The 26,589-nt window shown below is 36.3% G+C and overlaps 1 protein-coding gene across 1 annotated transcript in view; it reads right to left on the reverse strand.

Annotated features, from left to right (window-relative positions):
* Positions 1-26,589, reverse strand: part of LOC150084714 (uncharacterized) — a 117,187-nt gene that overhangs the window by 19,765 nt on the left and 70,833 nt on the right. Inside the window, exons 4-5 of the mRNA XM_090376329.1 lie at positions 19,961-20,093; positions 6,256-6,311 (exon numbers count right to left, since the gene is read on the reverse strand). Of these exons, the coding sequence (XP_090232455.1) occupies positions 6,256-6,311; positions 19,961-20,093 (189 nt within the window). The remainder of the gene's footprint in view (positions 1-6,255; positions 6,312-19,960; positions 20,094-26,589) is intronic.

The raw sequence follows: 26,589 nt of genomic DNA on the forward strand, positions 1-26,589 counted from the left end.
TAATCAAATGCAATAGCGCGCCCCTACCTATGCAGATGCGCTGAGGACTCCCAGAAATGCTGAACAAACAACTGAATCAGGAAACTCAACCAAAAGGAAAACTCTCCTACAAAAACCACATCTGGTAATTGTTAGATCTACTTCCACAGACGATCATCACACAAGTGAGGAAGTAAAAAATATAGTGGTCGCAAATTTAGCAGAAGACCTGAAAATGGAAAAATTAAATCTGTGCGTAAGACACGTAATATTGGTGTCATCATTGAAACTGAGACGAAAGAAGAAGCTAACAAAATCATTAGTAACCCCAAAATACAAACACTTGGCCTACAGGCTGCACCCCCGAAAAGAAAGGGGCCCAGCATAATAATTTATGATACCGAAAAGGACCTAAGCCCAGCAACACTCCAGGATGAACTATACAGAAGAAACCTCCAGCAGGACCACCCAGATGTTGAACCAAATGACCTCGTTTTCCCGAAATTCCAAAAAAATGCCAGAGTGGGAAATTCTACCAACTGGGTAGTGGAGCTTTCCCCCACAGCCTGGAGAACAATAAGTCAACAAAATAGTGTTCATAAATTGGGGCAGTCACCGCTTCAAGGAGCATGTGGCTGTCCCCAAAAGCTACAAGTGTTGTCGTTTTGGACACAACACACACGTGTACACAAGCTCAACCCACATGTGGACACTGTGCTTAGAGAGGCCACGACTTTAACTCGTGCATTAAAAAAGAAGACCCACCCACTTGTGCAAACTGCAAATCAATGAAAATGCAAGCAGATCATTCCATCTGGGACAATAAATGCCCTGTCTACACAAAAGCTAAGAGCACATGCCAACTAAGGCTCGATTATGGGGACTTACCTTAAACCATTTAATACTACCACTGTAAAATTTGCACAAATTAATGCCCAGCGAGCTAAAGCAGTTGCAGCGCAGTTGAGGAAAAAGGCAGATGAGGAGAACCTCGATATCCTCTTTCTTCAAGAGCCATATTCGCATAGTAAGGCAGTCAGAGGGTATCCGTTGACTTATAAGATAGTTCAAGTGGACGGGGAGACCCCATGGGCGGCTATTCTGGTCAGAAACTCTGATCTCACTGTTACCAAAATACCACATTACTGCCTTCCCTGGGCAGCCTGTGCCCATTTCATCACCCATGGGGAATTTTACGCAGTTTCTCTCTACTCTCGGCTGGGGAAGGATATTCTCCTGATTATTAGATACTTACAAAGCATCTCTCTGGAATTCCCAAATGCAAAAATCATCGTTGCCGTCGACGTAAACTGCAGGTCGCCAGCGTGGTTCAGTGAAACTCAAGATAGACGAGGCACAAACAATGGACAAAGACTGGAAGAATATCTCTCAAACAGTTCTTCCTCAATTCTCAACCAATCAAATAACCTACCGACCTTCTCTAGTACAATGTGGGAAGCCACAATTGATATCACCCTGGCCACAAGATCCGTTGCATGACACCTTTCATCCTGGACAGTTAGAGAAAGCTGGACCACTTCGGACCACCGTGTAATAACTTTCCAACTGCACCGATCAGTAAGCCGACAACCAATTATAAGGCAAACTCTACATAGATTTGCAATTGACAAGGCAAACTGGCGGGAATTTAAGGATTCACTGATCATGGCCGCCCACTCTCTCAGCACAGTTGGACTGAACCCAGACCAGCACCAAAAGGCAATTGTAAGCCTAGTCACTGAAAGCTCAATTAACTCTATTAAAAGGAAGAAACCTTCTCTTGGAGCTGTACCTTGGTGGTACCCAGAGCTCCAACAACTGTGACGGGAGGTTTACACCCGACGGAAAAATTTTCAACGCGCAAGATGGACATGGCCGGAAGCGGAAGTAGAGTATCTCAAGCAGCAGTACCGAACGGCAAGAAACGAATAACACAGCCCTGATTAAACAAAGGAAGAAGCGCTCCTGGGAGCACCTAGTCTCCACAGTTGGAAATTTTGCTCCACGGGGAGTGGTCTACAGAGTAATCACAAACAAACTCCCCAGGTGAGAAGTCATCCCAGCCACCAAGACGCCACAAGGCACGTATACAAAGACATGGTCCGAATCTATAAATAACATCCTTGACGCCATGCTCCATCAACACATGCCACCAAGCACCCCAGAGCAAATACTACTATGTGAGGAAAACAGCACATACACCACGGCCCAAGTGGAAGACAGCTTCACCAAGGAAGAACTGGACTCCACTGCAGCAAAAATAAAAAACAAGAAATCTCCAGGAGAAGATATGCTGGAGCCCGAGATCATACCATCCCAAATGAGATCCTAAACTTCTTCAACCATTGCCTTGAAGCAGGCCATTTCCCAGCAGTATGGAGATCTGCAAAATTAAGGCTTATTCTCAAGAATCCGACAAAACCACAAGACCTTTCGGAGTCATACCAGCCCATCGCTCTTCTATCCATACTAAGCCAACTCCTAGAACATCTTCTAAGCAATAGAATAGAAATTCATTACTCCAAGGCTGGCCTTCACTCTGACAACCAATACGGCTTTAGAAGGGGATGCTCCACAGTGGACGCCTTAGAGAATATCGTCAAAGCAGCTACCACTACCAGCCATAAATACTTCCTTGTCATTTCAGTGGATTTTGCTGGGGTGTTTGACTCCCTCTGGTGGCCAAGCGTCCTCAGCAGACTCCGGAAAGCAAAACTACCAGCTAATTTGTACAATTGTATAAAAACCTATCTTGCAAACAGAACAGTAACTGTCAGTGCTCCGTACTGTTCAGTCACACGACCAGTCTATAGAGGATGCCCACAAGGCTCAGTACTTGGTCCACTTCTCTGGAACGTGGTGCTCGACAGCTTTCTAAACCTCGACCTTGGTAATGTGAGGTCACAGGCCTATGCGGATGACCTCATCCTGATGGTGGCGGCAGACTCAAGAACTCAACTAGAGATCTCTGCAAACTGTGCTATAAATATGCTACAAGACTGGGCCACCCAAAACCACTTAAAGATATCCCCAACAAAAACCTGCTCCATCCTACTTAAAGGTTCTCTCAATATCAGAAGGCCTCCCTAGATAAAGATTCAGGAAACAACAATTAAGCTTTCCACCGAACTTAAATATCTTGGTATTTTTCTGGATAAAAATCTGTCATTCACACCCCATCTTACTTACCTCTGAAGCAAAATCAAAAAATACTCTGCACTAATAGCTAGAGTCACTTGTTGCGACTGGGGGCTTAAGAAGAGGACCCTAGCCCTCTTCTATAAGGCAGTCTTCTTACCAGCAATAACATACGCATCAGGAGTCTGGTTCCACAAGGCGGTAACAGCAGTAAACAAAAGGAAGCTAGAGACCATTCAACGTTCAGTCCTACTGACAATCTTGAGAGCCTGCTGTGCTGTAAGCACCCACGCCCTCCAGGTCCTCTTGGGTGCTCTCCCCCTGGTCCTGGAGATCGTCCGCTTTATCAACTATCCAAAGGCAAATCAATCACCTGCCTAGACTACACAACTGATCCGGCGAACGATTGTAAACTCGAGAAAAAAAAGCCTTCTCACCCACCTACAGCAGGCCTGGCAAACCCGCTGGATGACTTCGACAAAAGGGGAAGTCACCCGAAGATTCATACCAGATAATCAACTAGTGTTTCCCAAAAGCCCAAACTGGTTTTCACCGGGACTGCTGACATCCTACCTGCTCACGGGACATGGCGCAATAAGAGCAAAACTCTCCAGTTTCGGATTGAGTGACACCCCTCTCTGCCACTGTGGACAGCCAGAGACGTGGGAGCACCTCATGCACCACTGCCAACTATATGAAGACCTCCACTGCCTCTTAATAACTAGAATAGGTTTCTCGCCAATAAACCAAGAACAATATCTCCTGGAGAGCGAGGACAACTATAAAGCCTTAACGCAGTTTGCACAGGATATTTTTACTAGAAGAAGAACATACCCACAACCTTAGCAGGAATTTTCCCACAAACTAACCACTCGTCATCCATAATAAAGATCCTTAGATGTGTCAACCAAACAAAAACCTAACAGCTACAATCTGAAAAACTAATCATTAACTTAACCTGGATCTGACCACTGGCTTAAACTGGAGTCATTATCTGGTCTTGACCACTCACACGGATGGGACAACATGTCCCAGGAATGGCATACGAAGACCTGACAAAGACATTATGCAGTTTGCTGCCAAAACATCATTAGGCGATCTGAACCGGGTACCCTCACTCGGTTCGCTTTCTTTCCCTTCCCTTGGCAGGGGATGGTTACTCTCTACCCCCCCCCGCCATCCCCTATCTTCACCTGGTGAGGCATGGGCCTGCCCTGACGACTTTTGGGGTTATCTTCACTATTGACTCCATATTTCTGTCTTTCACCCCCCCAGTTTTCAGTCTCACTTCCCTCTCTAGCTATCTTACAACTAGCGTTTGACCCTTGCCAAAACTATACAAGCCTCACACAAAAATTATATTAAAAAAAAAAAAAAAAAAAAAGAACTCTAACCCGTATAACTTATATCTCTTTCGGCCTGACCCAATTTCTAGCGTTTCTCCCCCCCACTTTTTTTTTTTTAGGTCTTAGCCACTGAAATCTCGGGAAATTAGGTGGCAGGACCTGCCAGAGTAAATAGTAAATTTCTAAAATACTGGTGTACCTGGTCTGCCTCCACGAGGTATAGTGTGGGCAACGGTGGGTCTCATTTGAGACCCAACGGCTAAAAGACCAGATGAACAACGGTACAAAACATTACACACCACAATATCCATACACTTTTAAACCTCTGGCCTCTATAGTGTTCTGTATCACACCACAATGTATATTACGCGGAGATGGGGGAAATCCCTGGTGCCATTAGACCCTAAACACTATACTATATTTCCTTGGCCTCCAAATTCCCCAGACATCAATCCCATCGAGCATCTGTAATTTGTGTTAGAACAGCAAAAACCCGATCTGCAGCATCTCAACCATGGACTTTACAGGAGTTAAAGGATCTGCTGGTTACATGTTGGTACCAGATACCACAAGACACATTTAGAAATCTTGTAGCGTCCATGCCTTGTTGGGTACGAGCTATTTTGGCAGCACGTGAAGGACCAATATCATATTAGGTAGGTGGTCATAATGTTTTGGCTCATCGGTGTATTCCATGACCATTTCTACCTCAACAATAGATATAGTATCCAAAATTTCCCCATTACAATCTTTTCCTCACCTTCAGTGAGACCTATTCCTTCTTTTAACAATTCATCAAATTATCTACTTTACAATTCTAAAATACCCTGCTCTTCTGTTTTAAATGTGCCTTTTATCACTGTTGATTTTCTCAGGTTTTCTCTCCTGTTCAAATTTTAACCAAAACATTTTCCTACCTTTCTGATACTTGTCTTCAATACATTCCCTTTTCCTTTAGTCTCTTTGACACATTTCTTTTATATTCCAATGGGAGTTGATTAGTTTATTTGGCAAAAATTTCCCCCCCCCCCCCGACTATACTTCTTTGGTCCATTCTGAATTTCATGGCTTTAACAGATCTCTCCCACACTTCTTTTGCAACTTCCATTAAAGTTCTCTTCATTTTTCTATTCTTCATTTCAAGTTATTTCAGCATCAGGAAAGTCATTTAACTGTTGAGCAAGACAGTTTGTGTAATTCTTGGTTGTTGAAAAATCCAAGAGCCTTTTTATTTTTTGCCCATTTTAAAACTTATTATTCTTTATTTTTGGCACTAATTACCACTTGTAATTTGCTTTATACAAGATGGCAACTTCAAGTTTCAAATCTTCTGTATACCCTTGTATCTTCAACTAGTTGTTTAAGATCCGTTTCTATTGTGATCCCACCATATAACCCTGTACTTATCTTTATACAAAATTAAATGCAAACATAATAAAGCATAAACAATTTTAATTGCAATTAACATTTTAGTAACTTTTTACCGTTACTACTAGGTTTAACTTGCCCTTCAAATTTTCCTAAAACATTTCTGTAAATGCAATAGAATTTCTACCTATTACAACTGCTTCCAAGGCTAGCAGTCTACATGCAGCAGTCATTTCCTACCCTGTTTAAGTGTCCACTCCTTACTGTTCCTTTTTTTTCATTAGTTTACACTGCACTTACTTAGATATCATCTAACTAAGATGCTAAACATACATAACATATGATTACTACAAAATGGATCTTCCAAAAGTTTTACCAAACTAGCAATTATTTAATATTAAAATTAAATCAAAATAGTGCTTACCTCATTAACATTCCATGCACTGCACATTCCTTCCATATTCCCAGAAAAATCACAATCTAGGAATAAATATCATAATTACCTGGGCTTATTCATCTTAAGGCTCTTTTGTTTATAAAAATTAATGTTTAACATTAATAATATATTCATAATTATTTAAATTATATACTAGATTTAACAATCAGTTTAATTAAACAGTGAGACAATGTTAAAGTTTTTTTTTTAATCTACAACTGTTGAAGTTTTCTTGCACAGAACAAGACGTGCATTGAAGTTTTATCCAATCAAAATCTAGTCTATAATGCAATCCATTAATTTTGAAAGGGGTAATGCATAATATAGAATACTCATTGTTAACAGAAAGTGTAACATTTGATAGTTAACAAAGAGAAATTTTCATATAATAGCATTTTTTGAAAAGGAAGCTGAAAATGAAATTCCTAAATTCTTATTTGCAGAGAAATTGATCACACTTTTGCAATGTCTGGAATGTTATTAATACATTAAGAATTTACAGATAAAGGAACCACTATGTGGCAGTGATCACAGTGTACTCATGTGGAATTTACTTAAAGATGTTATTGATATCAGGGGTAAAGGGAAGCGTTTTTGCTTTCGTAAAGGTGACTACAATCATCTCAGACAGTTTTTAAATTATATACAGTGGGGCCAACTGATGATGTTACCAACAGCAAATTTTAATGGAAAGCATTCAAGGAATTAATCTTGAAAGCTACTTGGCTTTTCATACCAACTAAGAAATACTGTTCAAGGTTTAGCATGAGCATTAGTAGAGGCATATGATGCAAGAAAGCAAGCTTTTACAGAATCAGCCAAAAAAAAAAAAAAAACCTTTGAATTTCACCCATCATCCATTCACTCAAAATGTTTGTCTAGTTCTGCCTTGAATTTATTTAAGCTGTCAACTTCTATAACAACAGATAGAAGTTTATTCCAACAATCAACCACATGCTGGCTAAAGGGAAACTTCCACACATCTATTCTACAACTGTCTTTCCTCGATTTGAATTTATGTCCCCTCAGGCAATTAATCTGGGCAAGAGGCAAATCCCATCAGCAGTGAGCTTGTTCAAACCATCCAAAGCCTTATACACCTCAATCAGATCACCTCGCATGTGCCTAGTCACCAGACACTGTTATTTGCAAATCTTCAGCCTTTCTTTGTAAGAGCAACGCTTTGTTCTAGCAGCTTTATATCCTTCCTAAAATAAGGCCTCCAGATCCGTATACAGCACTCAAGGTGTGGCCTGACCATTGCCTTATAAAGGGGATAATCACCTCGTTATCCCTGCTAGAAAAATTCCTGTATATCGTTGACAAGACACCATGAGCTACTTTTGCAGACTGTCTGCACTGTTCAGAAAACTTCATATCTGACTGCACGATTACCTCCAGGTCCTTTTCATTCTCTACCACCTTGAGTATAGTACCACACAGTTGATATGTTACTCTGGGGTTACTGCTATGCATATGCAGTACCTTACATTTGTCAATGTTGAACTTCAGTTGCTACCTCTCAGCCCATCTGCTCAACATTTCTTGATCCTCTTTCAGTAGCATACTGTCATTAGTGTCATTAACAACCCTGCCAACCTTCATATCATCTGAAAACTTAGACTTTAAGCCTGATATACCTTCATCAATATCATTAATAAATACAGAAAACAACAATGGACCCAACACTGAACCCTGGGGGGACTCTACTAATAACATTAGTCCAGGAAGAGCAGCGTCCATTGATTACCACTCTGTCTTCTCCCACAGAACAATCCCTTTATCCACAGCAGCATTTTGCCCTTAATGCCATACTGCTCCAATTTGTGCAGTAGTCTTCCATCTGCAACAGTATCAAAAGCTTTCCTAAGATCCAAGTATATGATATCAAAATTATTTTTGCATCCAGTTCCTTTGTGACCACATCATAGTATCCAATCAAATTTTGGCTTAGGCCTAAATGGATGTCAGATGAACTAATGAGACATGTGGCAGAGAAGAAAAATGAATGGGATGCATAAATTATCAGGCAGCACGGAAGCATATGGTAGATATATGCTAGTCTGTAATCAAATCACAAAGGATGTTGGGCAAGTGAAGGAAGATTGCGAGAACTCTGGCAAAGGAATCAAAGAAAAACAGAAGAGATGTCTTTACTTATATAAACTCTAAAAGGAAGAGGATGAATCAGATTGGCCCACTTGACATTGACGGTTCGAATGTTGATGATCCTACTCAGATAGCTGACAAACTGAAAGAGTATTTTGCATCTACATTTACACATGAGGAGTTCTGTAGGGAAGTGGAGGATAGAAGCTTATTAAACTCTAACAGCAAGCTAAATGATTTTGTAAAACTGAGAGTAAAGTGGAGGAGAAATTGCTGAAGTTAAACATAAGAAAGACACCAGGGGAGGATGGGATCTATCCGTTATATTAAAGGAGATGGCAAAAGGAATAAGCAAACGCTTAGCCATAATTACGAGAGCATCAGTGGATTCAGGAAAAGTCCTCACATATTGGAGATGTGCAAATGTATCCCCAATTGACGGGGAAGGGGGGGTGTCAAAGAGTGACACGAGTAATTACAGCCCTGTTTAAAATTACAATCCTGTTTAACTTCTGTTCCGGGGAAAATAATGGAGCCGCTGGTTAAAGAAGCAAAGCAGGATCATCTAGACAAGACTGCAGTAATAATTCAGACACAGCATAAGTTTGTTAAGGGAAAGTCTTGTCCGACAAATTTGATTGGATACTATGATGTGGTTACAAAGGAACTAGATGCAAAAAATAATTTTGATATCATATACTTGGATTTCAGAAAAGCTTTTGATACTGTTGCGCATGGAAGAATACTGTACAAATTGGAGCAGTATGGCATTAAGGGCAAGTTGCTACAATGGATAAAAGGATGGTTGAATGGGAGAAGACCGAGAGTGGTATTCAATGGACACTGATCTTTGTGGACTTATGTTATTAGTGGAGTCCCCCAGTGTTTGGCCCAATGTTGTTTTTTATATTTATCAATGATACTGATCAAAGCATATCAGACTTGATATCCAAGTTTGGAGACGATACAAAGGTTAGCAAGGTTGTTAATAGCAGTAATGACAGTACGCTACTGCAACAGGATCTAGAAAAGTTGGGCAGATGTCTAAGATTGTTGTTGTTGTTTGGATTTTAGGAGCATTAGCAACTAAGGCCATATTGCTCCGGGATATGTGGTGATCATTCTCTGACTTTTCCACATCCTCTGTATTTGGTGGTGACGGGCTCGAACCCCGGTCTAATCAAGAAGCGTGTGCTACGCACTGCTGCTCCTTCCCACCTGGCTACGGAGGCGCCTCAGATGTCTAAGAAATGGCAACTGAAGTTGAACATTGACAAGTGCAAAGTACTGCATATAGGTAGCAGTAACTCCAAAGAAATGCACCAACTGTGTGGTACTACACTCAGGGTAGTGGAAAATAAAAAAAAAAAAAAGATAATTGTGCAGTCAGATTTGAAGTTTTCTGAGCAGTGCAGACAGGCAGCCAGAGTAGGTCATGGTGTCTTGTCGATAATACATGGGGATATTGTTAGCAGGGATTAGGAGATAATTATCCCTTTGAATAAGGCAATGGTCAAGCCACACCTTGAGTATTGCGTACAGGTCTGGAGGCCTCATTTTAAGAAGGATATAGAGTTCCTAGAATGAGTACAAAGAAGGGCCACAAGACTTGTGAGGGGAACAAAGGGGTGCTCTTACCAAGAAAGGCTTAAGTTCTGCAAATTGCAGGATCTGGAGACTAGGCACCTGGAGATTGGTGTTTTTTTTTTAGGAGCATTAGCAACTAAAGCTATATTGCTCCGGGGATACGTGGTGGTCATTCCCTGACCTTTCCGCATCCTCCGTATTTGGTGGTCACGGGCTCGAAGGTCTAATCAAGAAGCGCGTGCTACGCACTGCCGCTCCTTCTTACCTGGCTACGGAGGCGCTGCACCTGGAGGGTGGTCAGATTGAGGTTTATAAGGTCTTGAATGGTTTGAGCAGACTCAATGCTGATGAGATTCTTTCTCTTGCTCAGATTATAAACCTGAGGGGGCATAAACTCAAATTGAAGAAAAATAGTTGTAGAATAGACGTGTGTGGAAATTTTCCTTTAGCCAGCGAGTAGTTGACTGCTGGAACAAACTTCCATCTGTTGTTGTGGAAGTTTATAGCTTAAATAAATTCAAGGAAGAACTGAACAAACTTTTGGAGCAAATAAATGGGTGAAATGGTTTTTTTTTTTTTTTTTTTTTGGCTGATGCTGTATAAGTTTGTTTTCATCATATGCTTTTTCTAATGCTAATGTCTAGATGGAGCAATGGTCAAATGATGGTTGTTTGAAACCAGTGAATCTTCTAAAACTACTAAAATGCATTGCTAACTATTGATCCCATAACTGAAATTAATGATTTTGATAAATGCATAATACACAGAACTGTAAACTCATTTCATGCAACAAATCACACATTTCCAACAATAAGGCCAATTCTTCAAAAATTGAAGGATTTTTGAAGAAATGTCCTTTATGAGAGTGCCAGAAGTTTAACATTTTAAAAGGTTGGGATATAAGTGGAGTAAATGTAAATCCCATCTTCAAATAAAAAAAAAAAAAAATTAGTGATACCTGAAGCTGGTGAATAGGATAATACAAGGGCCATTCAACAAGGAATGATCATAATTTTTTTTTCACAATGTACTTTTATTAATCATCTATATTTTAATGATCCTATTCAAAATAGTTGCCATTTGATGAAATGCACTTACTCCAGTTTCTGCCATCCTTCAAAAATATGGTGGAAGACACTTTTTGACATGCATTTGAGAATTGCCTCCAAAAAAAAAAAAAAAAAAAACACAGGTTATGAGGTCAAGGCAGTAGGGTGGATGAGGAACACATTTGACATTAATGCTAGCTAAATACTCAATGGCAGTATGAGCAATGTGAAGGCTTGCATTGTTGATGCAGCTTCTACCCACCTGCATGCAGTTGTAATTTGCAATGAATGTGACCCTGCAAAGTATGCAGTACGGTTCTGTAGTAAGGTCCAGTAACAGTTGCATGATGTGGCACAACATGCTGGTAAACCATTCTTTGAATGTCAAAAAAAAAAAAAAAAAAAAAAAAGAGACGACCATAACCTTGTCTGCAGAAACCACAACTTTTGCTTTTTTTCGGTGTTGGTAACGATGTGGACTTCCAAACAGCTTTGCTGCTTACTCTCTGGGTTGAAAGAATGAAGCCATGTCTCATCTGCCATATCACCTTGTGCAAAACCTCACCATCTTCAGTAACCATCCGTTGAAGCTCCTGACAAACCCCTATGCAAACTTGCTGTTGCTCAGGTGTGAGTAGTCTTGGAGCCCAGCATGCACAAAAACATGTCATATGCAAGTGGTTATGGAGAATAGCATGCATGCTTCCTATTGATATTCTCAACATCTGTGCCAGTCACCTTACTGTTATATGATGATCTCTCAAAATTACAGAAGCAGTGTTTAAGGTTTTTTATGGTGACGGCAGTGGTTGGAGCTCCAGGACCACAGATTTTTGCGATTGAATCATGTCTAGTTTTAAACATTCTAAACCACCTGCAAGCTATATGGAAGCATACATTCACCATAAATCTCTTTTAACATTTCATAAGCTTCGGCTTTGATGTTTTCTTGAGATGGAAACAAAATTTTGGAGCAGCATACTGTTCCTCGTGTATCATGTCCATTGTTATGTAGGTGAAACTGAACAGGCATAAACTTAACCAGTGGCCAATGTCACACAGTGTGCACAAGTTAACTGCACAGTTGCCATGTGATGCAGCTTGGTTTAGTCTTAAATTCTGTAGCTCAGCTAGAAACAGCAAACAATACGGTTGTTCTGGAAAATTATCATTATTCTTTATTGAACAGCCCTCATATAAGAAGTATGCATCAATACAGAGAAAGTAGGCAACTGATTATTCATATGGATGAAATGTGGCTAAATAGCTCTCACACAATAAATAACACAAAGTGAGAATGAAGTTAGCCTATCAACTGGCAATAAGCCACTGCTAATTCTGGAAGAAAAGGTGCTTAATTTTATGTCATGGGAAAAAAGGTATTATATGTACATACATATAATACCTTTTACAATTGAAATATGTCTAGCTTTAAACATTCTAAGCCACCTGCAAGCTGTGTTATATGGAAGCATAGATTCACCATAAATCTCTTAACATTTCTTATGTTCAGCTGATGTTCTCTTGAGATGGAAACAAAATTTGGAAACAAATTATATGTATTGGGAAAAAAGCTATTTGTTGAAAATGGGCTTCTAATATATAAAGCCAACCAGATAACAGGAGATTATTACAAAGAAATGAACTGGATTAATTTAAAAAATATGTTAGGAAATAGTTTAAATATCACTAAATGCAACTAGACATAATATTTTTAATAGTTATATGTCTATGCTGTATCTACACCAATATTATATAGGTAAGAAATAGTTTAATACCAAACACTAACAATGTGTTAGTGATTGATAGTGCTCCACATCGTTCATCGAATTACATACACAAAAAAAAAAAAAAAGAATATGAAGGGCGGCTTTGTGAAGGCAAAGTAATATTCACTTTGGACATGTTAATGATGAAATGTATAGCTTAATTAAGCTATATATGCCATTACACAAATATAAATTGGATGAATATTAAAACCTGTGGTTCCACATTTTGCATTTACTTTCATACCATGCAGATCTTAATCAAATAGAATTTTAATATGAGGACAAAACAATATGTTACTGACAATAATGTCAGCTTTAAGTGGATGTCAAAGAATTATTTAAGAAACTTTTGGAAACTGACAGTGATATCAGGGAAGAATGTTGCAAACTTGTTATTCACAATAAAGATGAATACATGAAACAGCCAGTTATCAAAGAAAATTATGAAAATTTCACCATTTAGTTTGGTGAAGAATCTAGCTAGATCAGTTAGGATGATTTGTTTGGATCACAACGATTATATGAAAAATATACCTACTGTAAAAACAAATTTTTATTTCTAAAACTTCATGCCCTGTTCGGTACTTCATTTTCAATAAACTATAAGTTGACATTATTAAAATGTTTATCTCTAACAGATACCTTATGGAAAACTGATACTAAACAAAGGTACACCTGTTTTACTCTGCTATATGGAAAAGAGGCATATTCCAAAATAAGCACAAATATTTCATTAGCATGAAGCATTTGCACAGAATTTTTACTTGGGTTTTTAATGTATTTACTTAAGTTCATTGAATTACTTGAATAAATAAATTTCAATAAAGTTATCAATGTATAGAAATTTTATTTTGTACAATACCCCATCTAATTAACTGTGTGGCTATAATACAGTATAGCAACACGATGAATACCGAAGTATGATATATTTTTAGACACTTATTATTTGCCTGTAGAAAGAACAGTGCATTCAGAGAACTTTCAGACTTTTAAGGTGCTCTGTACTGGTGATATGGCAAACTGCACATTTGTATAGATTGTATGTTTCCAGACTGCTCCTTAGGCTATTTAATCATTTTAAAAATAAAGTTCTGAATTGTACTTATCTTCATCAATTTTCCCGATAGCAGTAGTTAACTGCAGATAATCTGCAGTTATAATCTGCAGATAACAATAACTGCAGATTGTAATGTTATCTGCAGTTATTGTTAATTGTCAACTATCTTAAAATGTACTTACTGTTATAGCTGTTATCTCACTCCATCATATTCTTCAACATGTGCTCTGTCTTAACACAACTAATTCTAAACAAAAAGTGGCTGTTTCCATATATTTCTGCATTATTGTAGGTAGCACTGCTGCTGCTGTTGATACTTGTAATGTTATTAATAATAAAGGGCATGCAAAGCAGACAAAAAAAAACAAAAAAAACTAGGAAGTGGAAGAAGTTTTTTCTAGAAAGGAGAGAGATGGAAAAATGGCAGTGAAAGGTTAGAGTTATAGCTTGTTTACACTAACTTAAGGATTTGATATTTATCAAAGTGCAACTTAAGAAGTTATAGTTAATCAAGATGCTTATTTTATGCTGAATGTCAACATGTCACTGTAATCTATAATCATTCCTGTTTCCTTGTTCTTTATTTGTAAAATAATAAGAGAAGTTTACCTCAATATGATAAGTAGAACACTTCCGTATGATACTCACCAGAAATTAAAAGGAATAAAATATTAATGCAAAATGATTACAGTAAAAAAAATAAATAAATAATTTTAAAACAATTAAAAAATCAATTGAACACAATTAAAACATAATTTTAAAAAGTTTAACGTACATTTTAAAAAATGATTTTCCTTCCTGAAGCTGACAATGCTTTTCGACCGTATGTCGTAATCACAGGAATGAATATTCATTCCTGTGATTATTCCTGTCGTAATCACAATGAATATTATAAATCACAATGAATTGTAATGAATTGTCGTAATCACAGGAATGAATATTCATTCCTGTGATTATTCCTGTCGTAATCACAATGAATATTATAAATCACAATGAATTGTAATGAATGAATGAATATTCATTCCTGTGATTACGACATACGGTTGAAAAGCATTGTCAGCTTCAGGAAGGAAAATCATTTTTTAAAATGTACGTTAAACTTTTTAAAATTATGTTTTAATTGTGTTCAATTGATTTTTTAATTGTTTTAAAATTATTTATTTATTTATTTTTTACTGTAATCATTTTGCATTAATGTTTTATTCCTTTTTCTTTTATAAATATTGATATGTAGAATGTATTGAGCATCATAGCTCTGGTTTATTCTATCTGTTTCCTTATTCTGTACTGGAAGTCAAATTGTAGCATATCAATAAGTCAGTTAATGAATCATAACTTGCATTGCACAGGCTTAGTAGTGACAATGAAGTTTTCTAGATTCTCACTAGAGAATCTAGTTCACTTGGATTCTCTTAGGGGAATAACCATTGTTGCATGGTCCTGCCGCTCCCTGTAGTGTTTCCAGGCATAGCAAAAGAATTCTTTAATTGTGTTAATGCCATTTAACACTTAAATAACATTTGGTAAAGGTAACAGATTTGGAATAAGGAACTGCTTTTCTACTTTGAGGAAGACTTCCAAATTCAATCAGGAAATTTTTTTATAATTTCATAATTTTTTCTTTAGGGATGGAAATTCTCAGCATTGTTGGAATAACCATCATTTAGACTTCTCCATTTACAGAGATGAACCACAGCTAGGATAACCTTACAGTTGGATATGAATAACATTTAATGAGAGTGCTGAATGAATGAATGAATGAATAATAATGCTGAGACAATTCATTTCTCTTATAAATGCTAAAATTCCTTATGAGTAAACTTTTCACATATCAACTAGGTTTAGAAAGAATTACTTTAGACTTAATATCAGTGACCACTACTTAAATTGGTTGTTAGATTTGTAGCTTGTCAGATTTGTAGGCTTGGTTTTATTGGTGCATTAGCTTCTATGGCTATAATGCTCAGATTTGTAGGCATAAAGCTTCTTATGAAATATAAGGTTTCATCAACAACTACAGAGGTTTGTAACTTATTTTGAGCTGTTATGTTAGATAATGTTTACTAGATTAATCCAAGAAACAAGTGTCTTTAATTGATTTAATTATGCTTACCACCAAATTTGAATCTCCGAACTTCATACCTGTGTATGCTTGGACACCTTTCAATCGCAGAATAGCTGGTAATAAATCTCAAAAATTAGAAATACTGTACCTTTATGCACATTTCAGTATGGAGTGGGGATTCAATCACCCATAAAGAACCTTAATTCTTATTTAAGCTGTTCACTGTGGACACATCTCTTAATCTTTACAATTTGGGCATGCATGCACTCTTTGTCCATGTAAATTTATTCTTTAGTAGGGACCAGAGCTGTATAAAGTATATCTGCATGTGTCAAGTGGAACAAATAAAATGGTTTGAAAGATTACCATTAGAAATTCTAAGTTCATTATTCTCTTGCCTACCCACAAATAACAATTCTCATTTGAGATGAAAATTCCTTTATTTCAGAAATTGATTGAACATTAGTAAACATACATAATTTCCTTATAGTAAGTTGAAATCATTGTTAGAGTGAAAATACAAACATCACTTTGCCCACAAATTAAGCAAATCCCTGTGTTCTCATCTTCACTGATGAAGATGAGAAGTAACACAGACTTCCTTCCAGTAAACTATCCAAATTTCCTAACCATATTATAACATACTCCTAAGTAACACTAGGAACAATCCCAGTTATGTTTTCCTTTGTGCAGAAAAAGCTGGTGACTACTACAGCCCCATCCTAGAAGAAATAGCATTGCAATAGATCTGTGATCTGCCAGCAATCTTGCCTGATGTCTACATTTTTAATTTTGGGAAGGGGAGGGGGGGCTCCCAGTACAGGGACTGTCATTAGATCTCAAGTTGTATTGAGAAGTTGTGTGGTCTAGCTGTCTGCTAGATAGCCAACCAGAGTGGGTATGGGGGATTATCTCTGTTACTATTAAAGTTCCTAAATGGTTGGAGTAAATTCTCCAGATTTCCACAAAATTCCTTCTGCTGTTTTATATATGGAAAGTAAGCTAAGTTGATCCAACAGAACTAGAAGTATAAGGGAAGGTGTAAATGTGCCGTTAATTTTAAGAGAGGAAGCATAGTTAACAACCAGAGCAAGGCCATGTTGCTTGAAAATGACATTGCAGATATGGGATGGAAGTGACAATGTAAACAGGCAACTTTGAAGGTTTGATTTGTAGGACCTTCGCAAGGGAGGGATGTCATTGTCTCTTTGTATAATATCATGGGGATATTACATTTACAATCCTTTATTCAGGTCCAGAAGACAATCTAACAAAGACGTGAAGCGTGTAGAGAGGGTTCAAAGAAGGGTGAGTAGGAAGTGAGGAGCAGTACATATGAATAATGACTTAAGATGGTGTGGGCTGCAAAAATTGGAAACTGTATCTTAGGGGAACTTGACTGAGCTGTTAAAGGAGAACCAGTGATATGAATTAAGCAGGTATACTCTCTCACTGGTAGGAAAGATAAGAACTAGGGAACACAAACATAAAATCATAAAAGTTAGCTCTGATAAAGTTTACCTAGTGTGTTGGTGCTAAGATGTGTGGTAAAGGTCAAAGCAGAATTGGACAATCACTTTTTGACAGTGGAGAAACTTTTTTTTTTTTTTTTATCATATACTTCTATATTGAAAGTGCCACATTACTGTTTTACTCTTTGTCAGCAAATCACAGAATGAAATGGGCTTAACAAAATTTAAAAGTATAACTAGAGGTGACAATACCGGAGGAGTTTAGAAAATAAAATTTTATAAACTTCTCCAGTATGTCACCCACGATCGTCTTATAATCTGGGTGTTTATTGTATCCCAAAATATTATGAACTGCATTTTTAAAGTCAAGTGTCTCTTTTAGTCTGGTTCATGGTTTCTTCAAATACAGTATCTAGCAGCAGCAGATTTGTGGCCCAACAGAAATTCCTGCTCCGATTTTTTTTTTTTTCGTATGCGTGCAATAAGAATTCAGTGAAATTTTTTTTTTAAACAATTTACCTTACACTTAACCTTAAATATTTATAATATAATATTTAAATGAAACAAACACTATTAAACTTCTTTAATAATGATTGTAAAATAAACCTAAATAATGCAATGATTGAGCCTGTATAGCAAAAACTAAATGTTTAATATTGGGTGTGATACTTAGAATGCTTTTGACACTGTCTTAAGGACATAACATCATTAATCCAGGCTGTTCTCTGAAGGCGGAGGCTAGTGTTATGTAGGTGTATCCAATGAAGTGGCCACTCAGTGTATAATGATAATTACATAATTATCATTATACACTGAGTTACATAAACAAAATTTTGGAGCAGCATACTGTTCCTCGTGTATCATGTCCATTGTTATGTAGGTGAAACTGAACAGGCATAAACTTAACCAGTGGCCAATGTCACACAGTGTGCACAAGTTAACTGCACAGTTGCCATGTGATGCAGCTTGGTTTAGTCTTAAATTCTGTAGCTCAGCTAGAAACAGCAAACAACACGGTCATGTCTAGTTTTAAACATTCTAAACCACCTGCAAGCTATATGGAAGCATACATTCACCATAAATCTCTTTCAACATTTCATAAGCTTCGGCTTTGATGTTTTCTTGAGATGGAAACAAAATTTTGGAGCAGCATACTGTTCCTCGTGTATCATGTCCATTGTTATGTAGGTGAAACTGAACAGGCATAAACTTAACCAGTGGCCAATGTCACACAGTGTGCACAAGTTAACTGCACAGTTGCCATGTGATGCAGCTTGGTTTAGTCTTAAATTCTTGGTTTAGTATTAAAGGCACTACTGCCTTTAATATATTATCATATATTAAAGGCAGTAGTGGTGATTGTAGGTTGTAGGGAATTCATAATCACTGATCTACTCCTAATACCACAATTTTTCTGAATTATATCACAAGGTAATTTCTGACACAAAAATGTTCAATGTAGGAATGCACTGAAAGCTTTTTTAAAACAAAATAAATTATATCTTAAGTTATTTCCGGCATCCAGCTTCTTTGTGACTGCCTCATAATATTTCACCAGGTTAGTCAAAGATTTTCCTTTGACAAATTCAAGCTGTGAATCTTCTGAGACTTCTCCCGAGTCTAAGGATCCCTCCATTATTACCTCCTTAACTTCTTTCAGTATAACTGGATAGGTATCATCTCCTTGTACTGTATTCATTTTTAAACTTGACAATTTCTTTTTCAATGGTTTTTCACTTATCACAAATTAATTTAACTGGCTGATGCTGAACTAAACAGTCTTCTACCCCACAAAGTACATTCTTGTGAGAATCTAGTTAACTCATCTACTTGGGTCAGAATCTTAGGGGAATAACCACTGTTGAAATATGATCCTGTTGCTCACTGTAGTATGTGCAGGCATAGCAAAAGAATTCTTTAATATCTTTCTCAAACCTCTTTGCCAAATCCTTTTCATAAACTTCCTTAAACTATCTCATGCTCTGAATAATTGGATTATAAACCACATAGTTATATATTCCATATTGAATAGGCTTTCTTGATAAGAAGCAAACTTTCTGTTGAGTTTAGCAGCATCACTTACTCAGATTCATGCACCTAACGATTTTTTTTTTTTTGTTATTAAGTTTTTTGTCTGCATGATTATATTTATCAAGTTTGTCATCTAGTTTCTTCTTATAGCAGCTAGGTTCTATGTACTTTGTGTGTTTTCTTACAGATACATTTATCTCTGACCAGGCCAGGGGAAAGCATTCCGGGCCTCCTAAAGTTACGGGGAAGGGAGCAGGATTAATATTTGTAAATTCTGTAATTTGTGGGAATTGACCAGGTTAGTCGAGTTTATGGACTTGGGGAATGTTAATAATCTTAATCCTATATTCTATTTTAGTGCAAAAGTTTTTCTTGTCTAAAAATTTCTAAACTTTGTGAAAGGTGTATTGAATTATTTGAAAGCCTATGCTGGTGTAGAAAATATATAATTAGCTCCATTAAAAAAATTTACTTTGCTCCTTTTTTGTCCTAGAAAAGGATAAATTCTATTCAAGTCAGCTGTGAATGCTAGTTAATAAATTAAAATAACTTACCATACATTGGTAATGTTGTGCTTTTACTGAGTTTATTGCTTGCTGCAGAAGTTTCATAAAGATCGTCAGAAAGTTGATCTACTAGTTTTTCAAGAAATGAACAGTATTTTATTACTCTTTGTAGTTTCCAAACCTGGGGGAAAAAATAATGTAAATAAATATATTTTTTGTGGATTAAACAATTATCTAAAACTAACAATGTTAACATTTTCCCAAAAATAAAGTTTCAATAAACAAGCATATAGAACTATAGGACTGTACGATTATTTCTGCACAGTAGTTGAAATCAAATCGAAGTTCATACTCTTTCCTACATTCAATTTCAATCATGGAGGGTGAATGGTTCTGGAAGACCCAGCATAGAGTACTTGGCATGAGGCTTGACCTTATTTTCAACTTGAAGACAAATACTGTTTTATCCACAGTTCTGCCTAATATCTTTTAATATCTTTTATCTAAGTTGCTAATATCTTTTCGAATTGAATAGGTTTTAGGGTGCCCTCTCTCTTTTGTATATCAGCACCTCCGTAGCCAGGTGGGCAGGAGCAACAGTGCGTAGCACACGCTTCTCGATCAGACCGGGGTTCGAGCCCATAACCACCAAATACGGAGGATGCGGAAAGGTCAGGAAATGACCACCGCATATCCCCAGAGCAATATGGCCTCAGTTGCTAATGCTCCAAATAACAACCATTTTTTGTATATCATTTAAGAAATGCTTTAGGGACCCTCTTCCTTGCTGGAGCCTCAGGTGCATGATCCCCCACATATGGTCCTGAGGAGTGTGTGTGTGTGTGTGTGTGTGTGTGTGTGTGTGTGTGTGTGTGTGTGTGTGTGTGTGTGTGTGTGTGTGTGTGTGTGTGTGTCGTAAACCATTATTTTAATACATTTGCTGCCTTTTATATTTGTGAGGGTGTAGAATGAGTAGGCAGTGGTTTTTAGTAAATGGATTTCTGTGAAGAGTCTTCACTCCAAGTAATTCCAGCATCTGTTGTTTGTAGAGTTCTAACATCAACAGATTCATCTGAACGAGATTCAGAATCTGCATCACTTGAATAGAATTCTATTTCAGTATCAGATGACATATTATATAAAGAGCTGATTCAATGTCATCAGCTTCAATATATTAACCATCCATTATAACCCCTTTAGGGTAAAATTTTAAGGAAAACTCTTTTTACACAAAATTTTATCAGTAGACACACACTAAGGATGTTTTGTTTTTCACAAAGTAATGAATTAAAATTCAGCAAGAATAATCTTCAAAAAAATTTTACTTTTTCTTCTTCTTGTGGGAAATACTAAACTAGATAAAATAACTTCGACATAAGCAAAGAGCATATGAAACTGTGAACCCAGTATACAGCTTTTATAGTGCTCTCCAGACAGTGCAATTGAGGCTAAGTAAAATCCCAGCCATAATGCAATAGCCCATTGTTCAATCATTGTGCTCATATATAGCACTCAGTTCAGAGGCGGGCCTGGCCATAAGACTTACCAGGGAAACTCCGGTGGGTCCTAGACAAATGTGATTTTGGCCATAAACAATATGGTCATAAAACACCAGTATAAGTCCGCTACAAGTTTTCCCCAGTAAGAATTTTTGACCCAGTCCACCTCTGGCTCAGTTCATTTCGTGTGCCTATCTTTTTTACAGTGCTCATTTACTGACTGCAATTGAATGAATGCATATCTGCACCGAGACATAAAAATTGCAGATGCAAGTTTGTGTTCAAACAGGGAATGTGTTAACTTAATAGACTGGAAATGACAGACATGTACATTGAACAAAGAGTTTTGTTTTTATAGGATCTGAAGACATAACTACCTCAGCTTGCTGGGGTGAGGGAAGGAAAGCAAATGAACAATGTTGAATTAAAAAAAAAAAAAAAAAAAAGAAATATGTTATTCACTGATAAATTCAGTGAAGACACTGAGTTGTAAATAGCAACCTTTCTATGTATCTGCAAAGCTTTGGATTAAATAAGAAATAAACAAACCACCTGTACTAGAAACAATTTCTATGAAGTAAATAAACTGTGGCATAAACGATACCTAGAATTTATTCTCTGTTATTCCATATATGAAACCAAAAATCAAGAGGAAGGAGGGTTGTATCTTGGGGCCTAGTGGGTGTGGTGTCCAAAATGTAACAAAAACAGTGGCAAGTCACCTGACAGCTGCTAAACTTCCAATTTAATTTTTTGAAAATTTTTTTTTGGTTTTTTGAATTTGTTTAAATAGTGCCAACATTTAATCTTTTCTTATGGGTAGCAGTACTTATTTTATGTACTGCAACCCTTAAGAAAAACCAAAATTTATTTGTTTCAGTAAAAAATCAAAAATTTTAAAACATTCTATATGTTTCACACCTTTTATTTTCAAAGAAACAAAAAAAAAATAATAATAATAAAAATAAATTAAAATAATTCTGCTGAAACTTGCAAAAAAATGGTTTAGACATATCAGTCTCTTATTCTCTTCCATTTTCCAGTTTAAAAGACCATTAAATGTACAAAATTTCAAGCATTCAAATATATTTCTGCTTATTATGCATATAAACATTGCTAAAAAATTTAAAAACATATTGTACAAATCCAATAACATCAGTTATTTCCATTTCAAAAAGTTTGCATAAAATAAATTTTATGCAAACTTTTTATTCCCAGAAAAGATTATCCATGATTCGTATTTTTAAAAATGAAAGAGCAGATTTCTGACTTAATTGTTATTTTATTTTTTTTTAAGATCAATAAATCCTAAATACAATTTCAGTTTTTGTTACATTCACTTGAGTTCTGTGTAACTTGTCTTAACATGAATACCATAAACCCCCCAGCATAAAAAAAAACTGTCACTTTGGAAACTACTGCAGTAAAAGTGACTAAGGACAGCGTTGTGGGCAGAGTAAGGTGGCGGATGAATGTGGCTGTCAACGTCTGTCTCACATTGTTTCAAGTCAACCAGAGAGCGATAGTAGCACAAATCACCACAGACTTCAACGAGGGAGGTGCCAGAAATGTCTTATATAGAAAGGTAGAAAGAATTTCAGTCACTGATGCGGGAACATTATTTTTGTGGGTAACCTATCAGGTCACCTGCCACTACTGCTGAGTTTACAAAAATAAAAAAAGCAATGCAAGAGGGGAAAGTATTTTAATTGAGAGTGCTACAGATGTGAAAAAATGCGAGGCATGCCACAGAATTGATCAAATGACTGAAGAAAACATTTAAAATTGGAAGAATGCTATAACTAGAGGTATTATGGTGGGGGTTTACTGTATTCACATTAAGACAAGTTACACAGAAATCAAGCAAATGTAACAAGAGCTTGTATTTAGCATTTATTGATCTTAAAAAAACATAACAATAAGATAAGTCAGAAATCTGCTCTTTCATTTTAGAAAAATATGAATCATGGATAATCTTTTCAGGGAATAAAAACTTTGCATAAAAATGGCAGATGTGTAGTGAGGATTGAAGGAAGCATTGGAAAATGGTTTGTGGCTAAATTACGAGTTAGGTAGTACTGCATCCTATTGCCACTTTTTATAATTTTCATGGACAATTTAAATAAAAGAAGGTTTACTGACGGTGGGAGGTGTAAAAAGGGATCATTACCATAAGAGAATAGTACGATGAAAGACATCTTCAAGAATATTTGAATAAAACAGACAAAGGTTTTGAGAATTTGGCATGAAACCTACCTATCCAAAAGTTATGAAAGTTGGAAAAGATGAGGAAAATTTAAGTTTTAGACAAAATAATCAAAAAAATTGGAAAAAGTTAGTAATTGTATATATATATATAGAAGTCTTTAATGAAGATGGGAGATTAGACATAGACAGTGTTCTCCCCAGAAAATTTTGCCAGCCTGGTGGGGAAGTGCAATACTTCGCAATATTATAAAAATTTCTGTTATTTATAAACGTGACTTAAGTGATCCAGAGCAAAAATTAATTGCATAATTTAACGTTATATGCTCCTGTCCCATTGCACTTGAACGAGAATAACTTATATTTTAGTGGGGCAGTGCACCCATTCGATAGGTCCTGGGAGAATACTGATAGAGAAAAGAAATAGAATATATAAAGCAAGAAGTCAGTTAAGTTCATTTAGAGCAAAAGAGAAATTAGCCAAAAGAAAATATTAGTTTATAATACAATTTTTAAGTCAATTTTAACCTGTAAAGCTGACAGCTGAATAATAAGAAATAAAGGAATAATTCAATCAGCACATTGCAACACACAAAATCCCATACTTCAGCTATGATCTATGGACCTATGTAATATGCATGTAAAAAAATAAATAATTGCCAGATTTTTAATGGTCCAATTTTAACGAAATCTGGGAAGGCTTAACAAATCAATAAATGAGTAAACAAATCAATAATCAGTAAATGAGTCAAATAAGAAATTTTATGAAAATCTATCCACCAAGAGTCGAGTTATTACATGTAGATGGACAAACATGGTGAAGAAAATAAGTGCTTTACACATTGGTTTATACACCTATGAACCTAAAAATTAGCAGTCTTAAAATAGAAAAAAAATTTACTACACAGAAACTTTCAAACAGTGCAATTTTATAATAAAGATTTTTTTTTAAAATGTATTTTAATTAATAACACAAATTAAAAAATAAATTGACACAATATGCAAACTGTGAAACTATGAGAGTATTAACACATTAAGTGAAAACATGAGATATCTCGCATTTTCACTTAGTATTAATTTTCTTATAGCTTCACTTTCAATTAGTATTACGTATCCTAGACTAATCTAGGCTATCCTAGATAATTAATAGGATAAAAAAATTGTTTCAAACTTAAATTCTGAAGAAATCACTCTATAGGAGCTCTACACTTCAGTGTATTATTGTATCTTGTTAATGGCAATGATAAATAGAATCAGGAGATCCTCTATTTATCAATGCCCAATTTTCAAGATACAATATTTATCATTGCAAACTTTCAAGCACTTTTTTCAAATGTGCTTGAAAGAAAGTTCACTGCATTAGCCACTGATATTTGCAGCTCCATCAAAAGACTGGCTAACCATTTACTTTAAATCAATATGAAAATAATTCATTTTCAATTTAATAACATCATACAGTAAGCCCTGACTTACATAAGCCCAAGTGATGTAATTTCGGATGCATAAATTTTTTTTTAGGATTGTAAAATTTCAAACAGTATAAAAAAAAAAAAAAAAAGCAATCAATAATGACAAACACGGTACGCACATAAATTGCATAAGTGAGATACGGGGTAACAAGCTTAAAAAATAGGAATGAAGAGAAGATTCTTAAAATTTATGTTTTTTATATGACTGAAGATTTCAGTGAAGGGGGGACACATTTCACCATAATAATGTAAAAACCCACAAAATTCCAGCTATTGGTATTATCGCAAATGCAATAAGATCAAGTTTTACTTATCCTATGCTTGTTAATGTCTGAGCATTTTCATACATCCTTATTATTTTAATTTTCTGATCCAAATTAATCGCTGTTGTGTTTAACCATATTGTGTCTTTCTAATGTTGAACATGAAATTTTAGCTTCATTGTAATAACTTTATTTTATGATATATTCCTATACAATTTAGGAAAGTAAATAGTTCTTTTTCATTAGAACCATCTCCCAGAATCTGCAATAAATTTATTGATGACTGTGTATTAGTAATTGATTTAAAGGTGTTTAAGCGGATATTTTGAAAGTGAGGACAGTCCACTAACAAATGGCAATGATCAGTTGTACTTGACATGATGTACATTGGGAAGCGTTGTCATTAGTTAATAGATACAGGTGAGTGAGGCGAGTTGTTGTTACTGTTATTTGGGTTTTAGGAGCATTAGCAACTAAGGCCATATTGCTCTGGGATATGCGGTGGTCATTCCCTGACCTTCGCATCTTCCGTATTTGGTAGTGATGGGCTCGAACCCCGGGTCTAATCAAGAAGCGCGTGCTATGCACTGCTGCTCCTTCCCACCTGGCTACAGAGGCACTCTATGTGAGGCAAGTATGCCCAAATCCTTAAATTATTTCATCTCGCCTGTTTTTTTGGTTCCGGTTTTATTTGGTAGAGTTTGTTTCCTGGAAAAAAATCAATCACTTTCCTTTTCTTGGTAGATTTATTAGTGCCACTGTCTGTTATTCTCTTTGTTAACACCATGATAATGGTCAAAATAAAATTTTCTGTAAAGAACTTCTCAGGATTAAGGCAGAAACACACTATTATTGCCTCACGTGAGCTCACATTTTACTAAAGCACATTTCTGAAGGTCATGCCATAAAACAAAGACAATTTACATTTTCCAGACTATTAGGCTTTTCTGTTAGTATAATTATTATTACCCATATGGTACAAGGAAGCCTGAGGCTTATGCTGTACCAGGCAAGAGAGAGAGAGAGAGAGAGAGAGAGAGAGAGAAGTAAAAGGAAATCACTAAGAAAGAGAAGAATGATGATATCCAGCTCAGGATCCTGGGCAAGCCACGCCTATACTCACCAGATGTGAGCCCCTGGAGAAAAAATTGGCCCCCCCCCCAATTGGGCAGCAATTTTTTTCCCAGGGATTTTTAGAAATTTTTATGCAACTTTGTTACAACGTGGCAAGCATGATTTTT

The sequence above is a fragment of the Mastigoproctus giganteus genome, chromosome 6 (genome assembly GCF_048544385.1).
Source record: "Mastigoproctus giganteus isolate SK-2022 chromosome 6, ASM4854438v1, whole genome shotgun sequence".
Lineage (NCBI taxonomy): Eukaryota > Metazoa > Arthropoda > Arachnida > Uropygi > Thelyphonidae > Mastigoproctus > Mastigoproctus giganteus.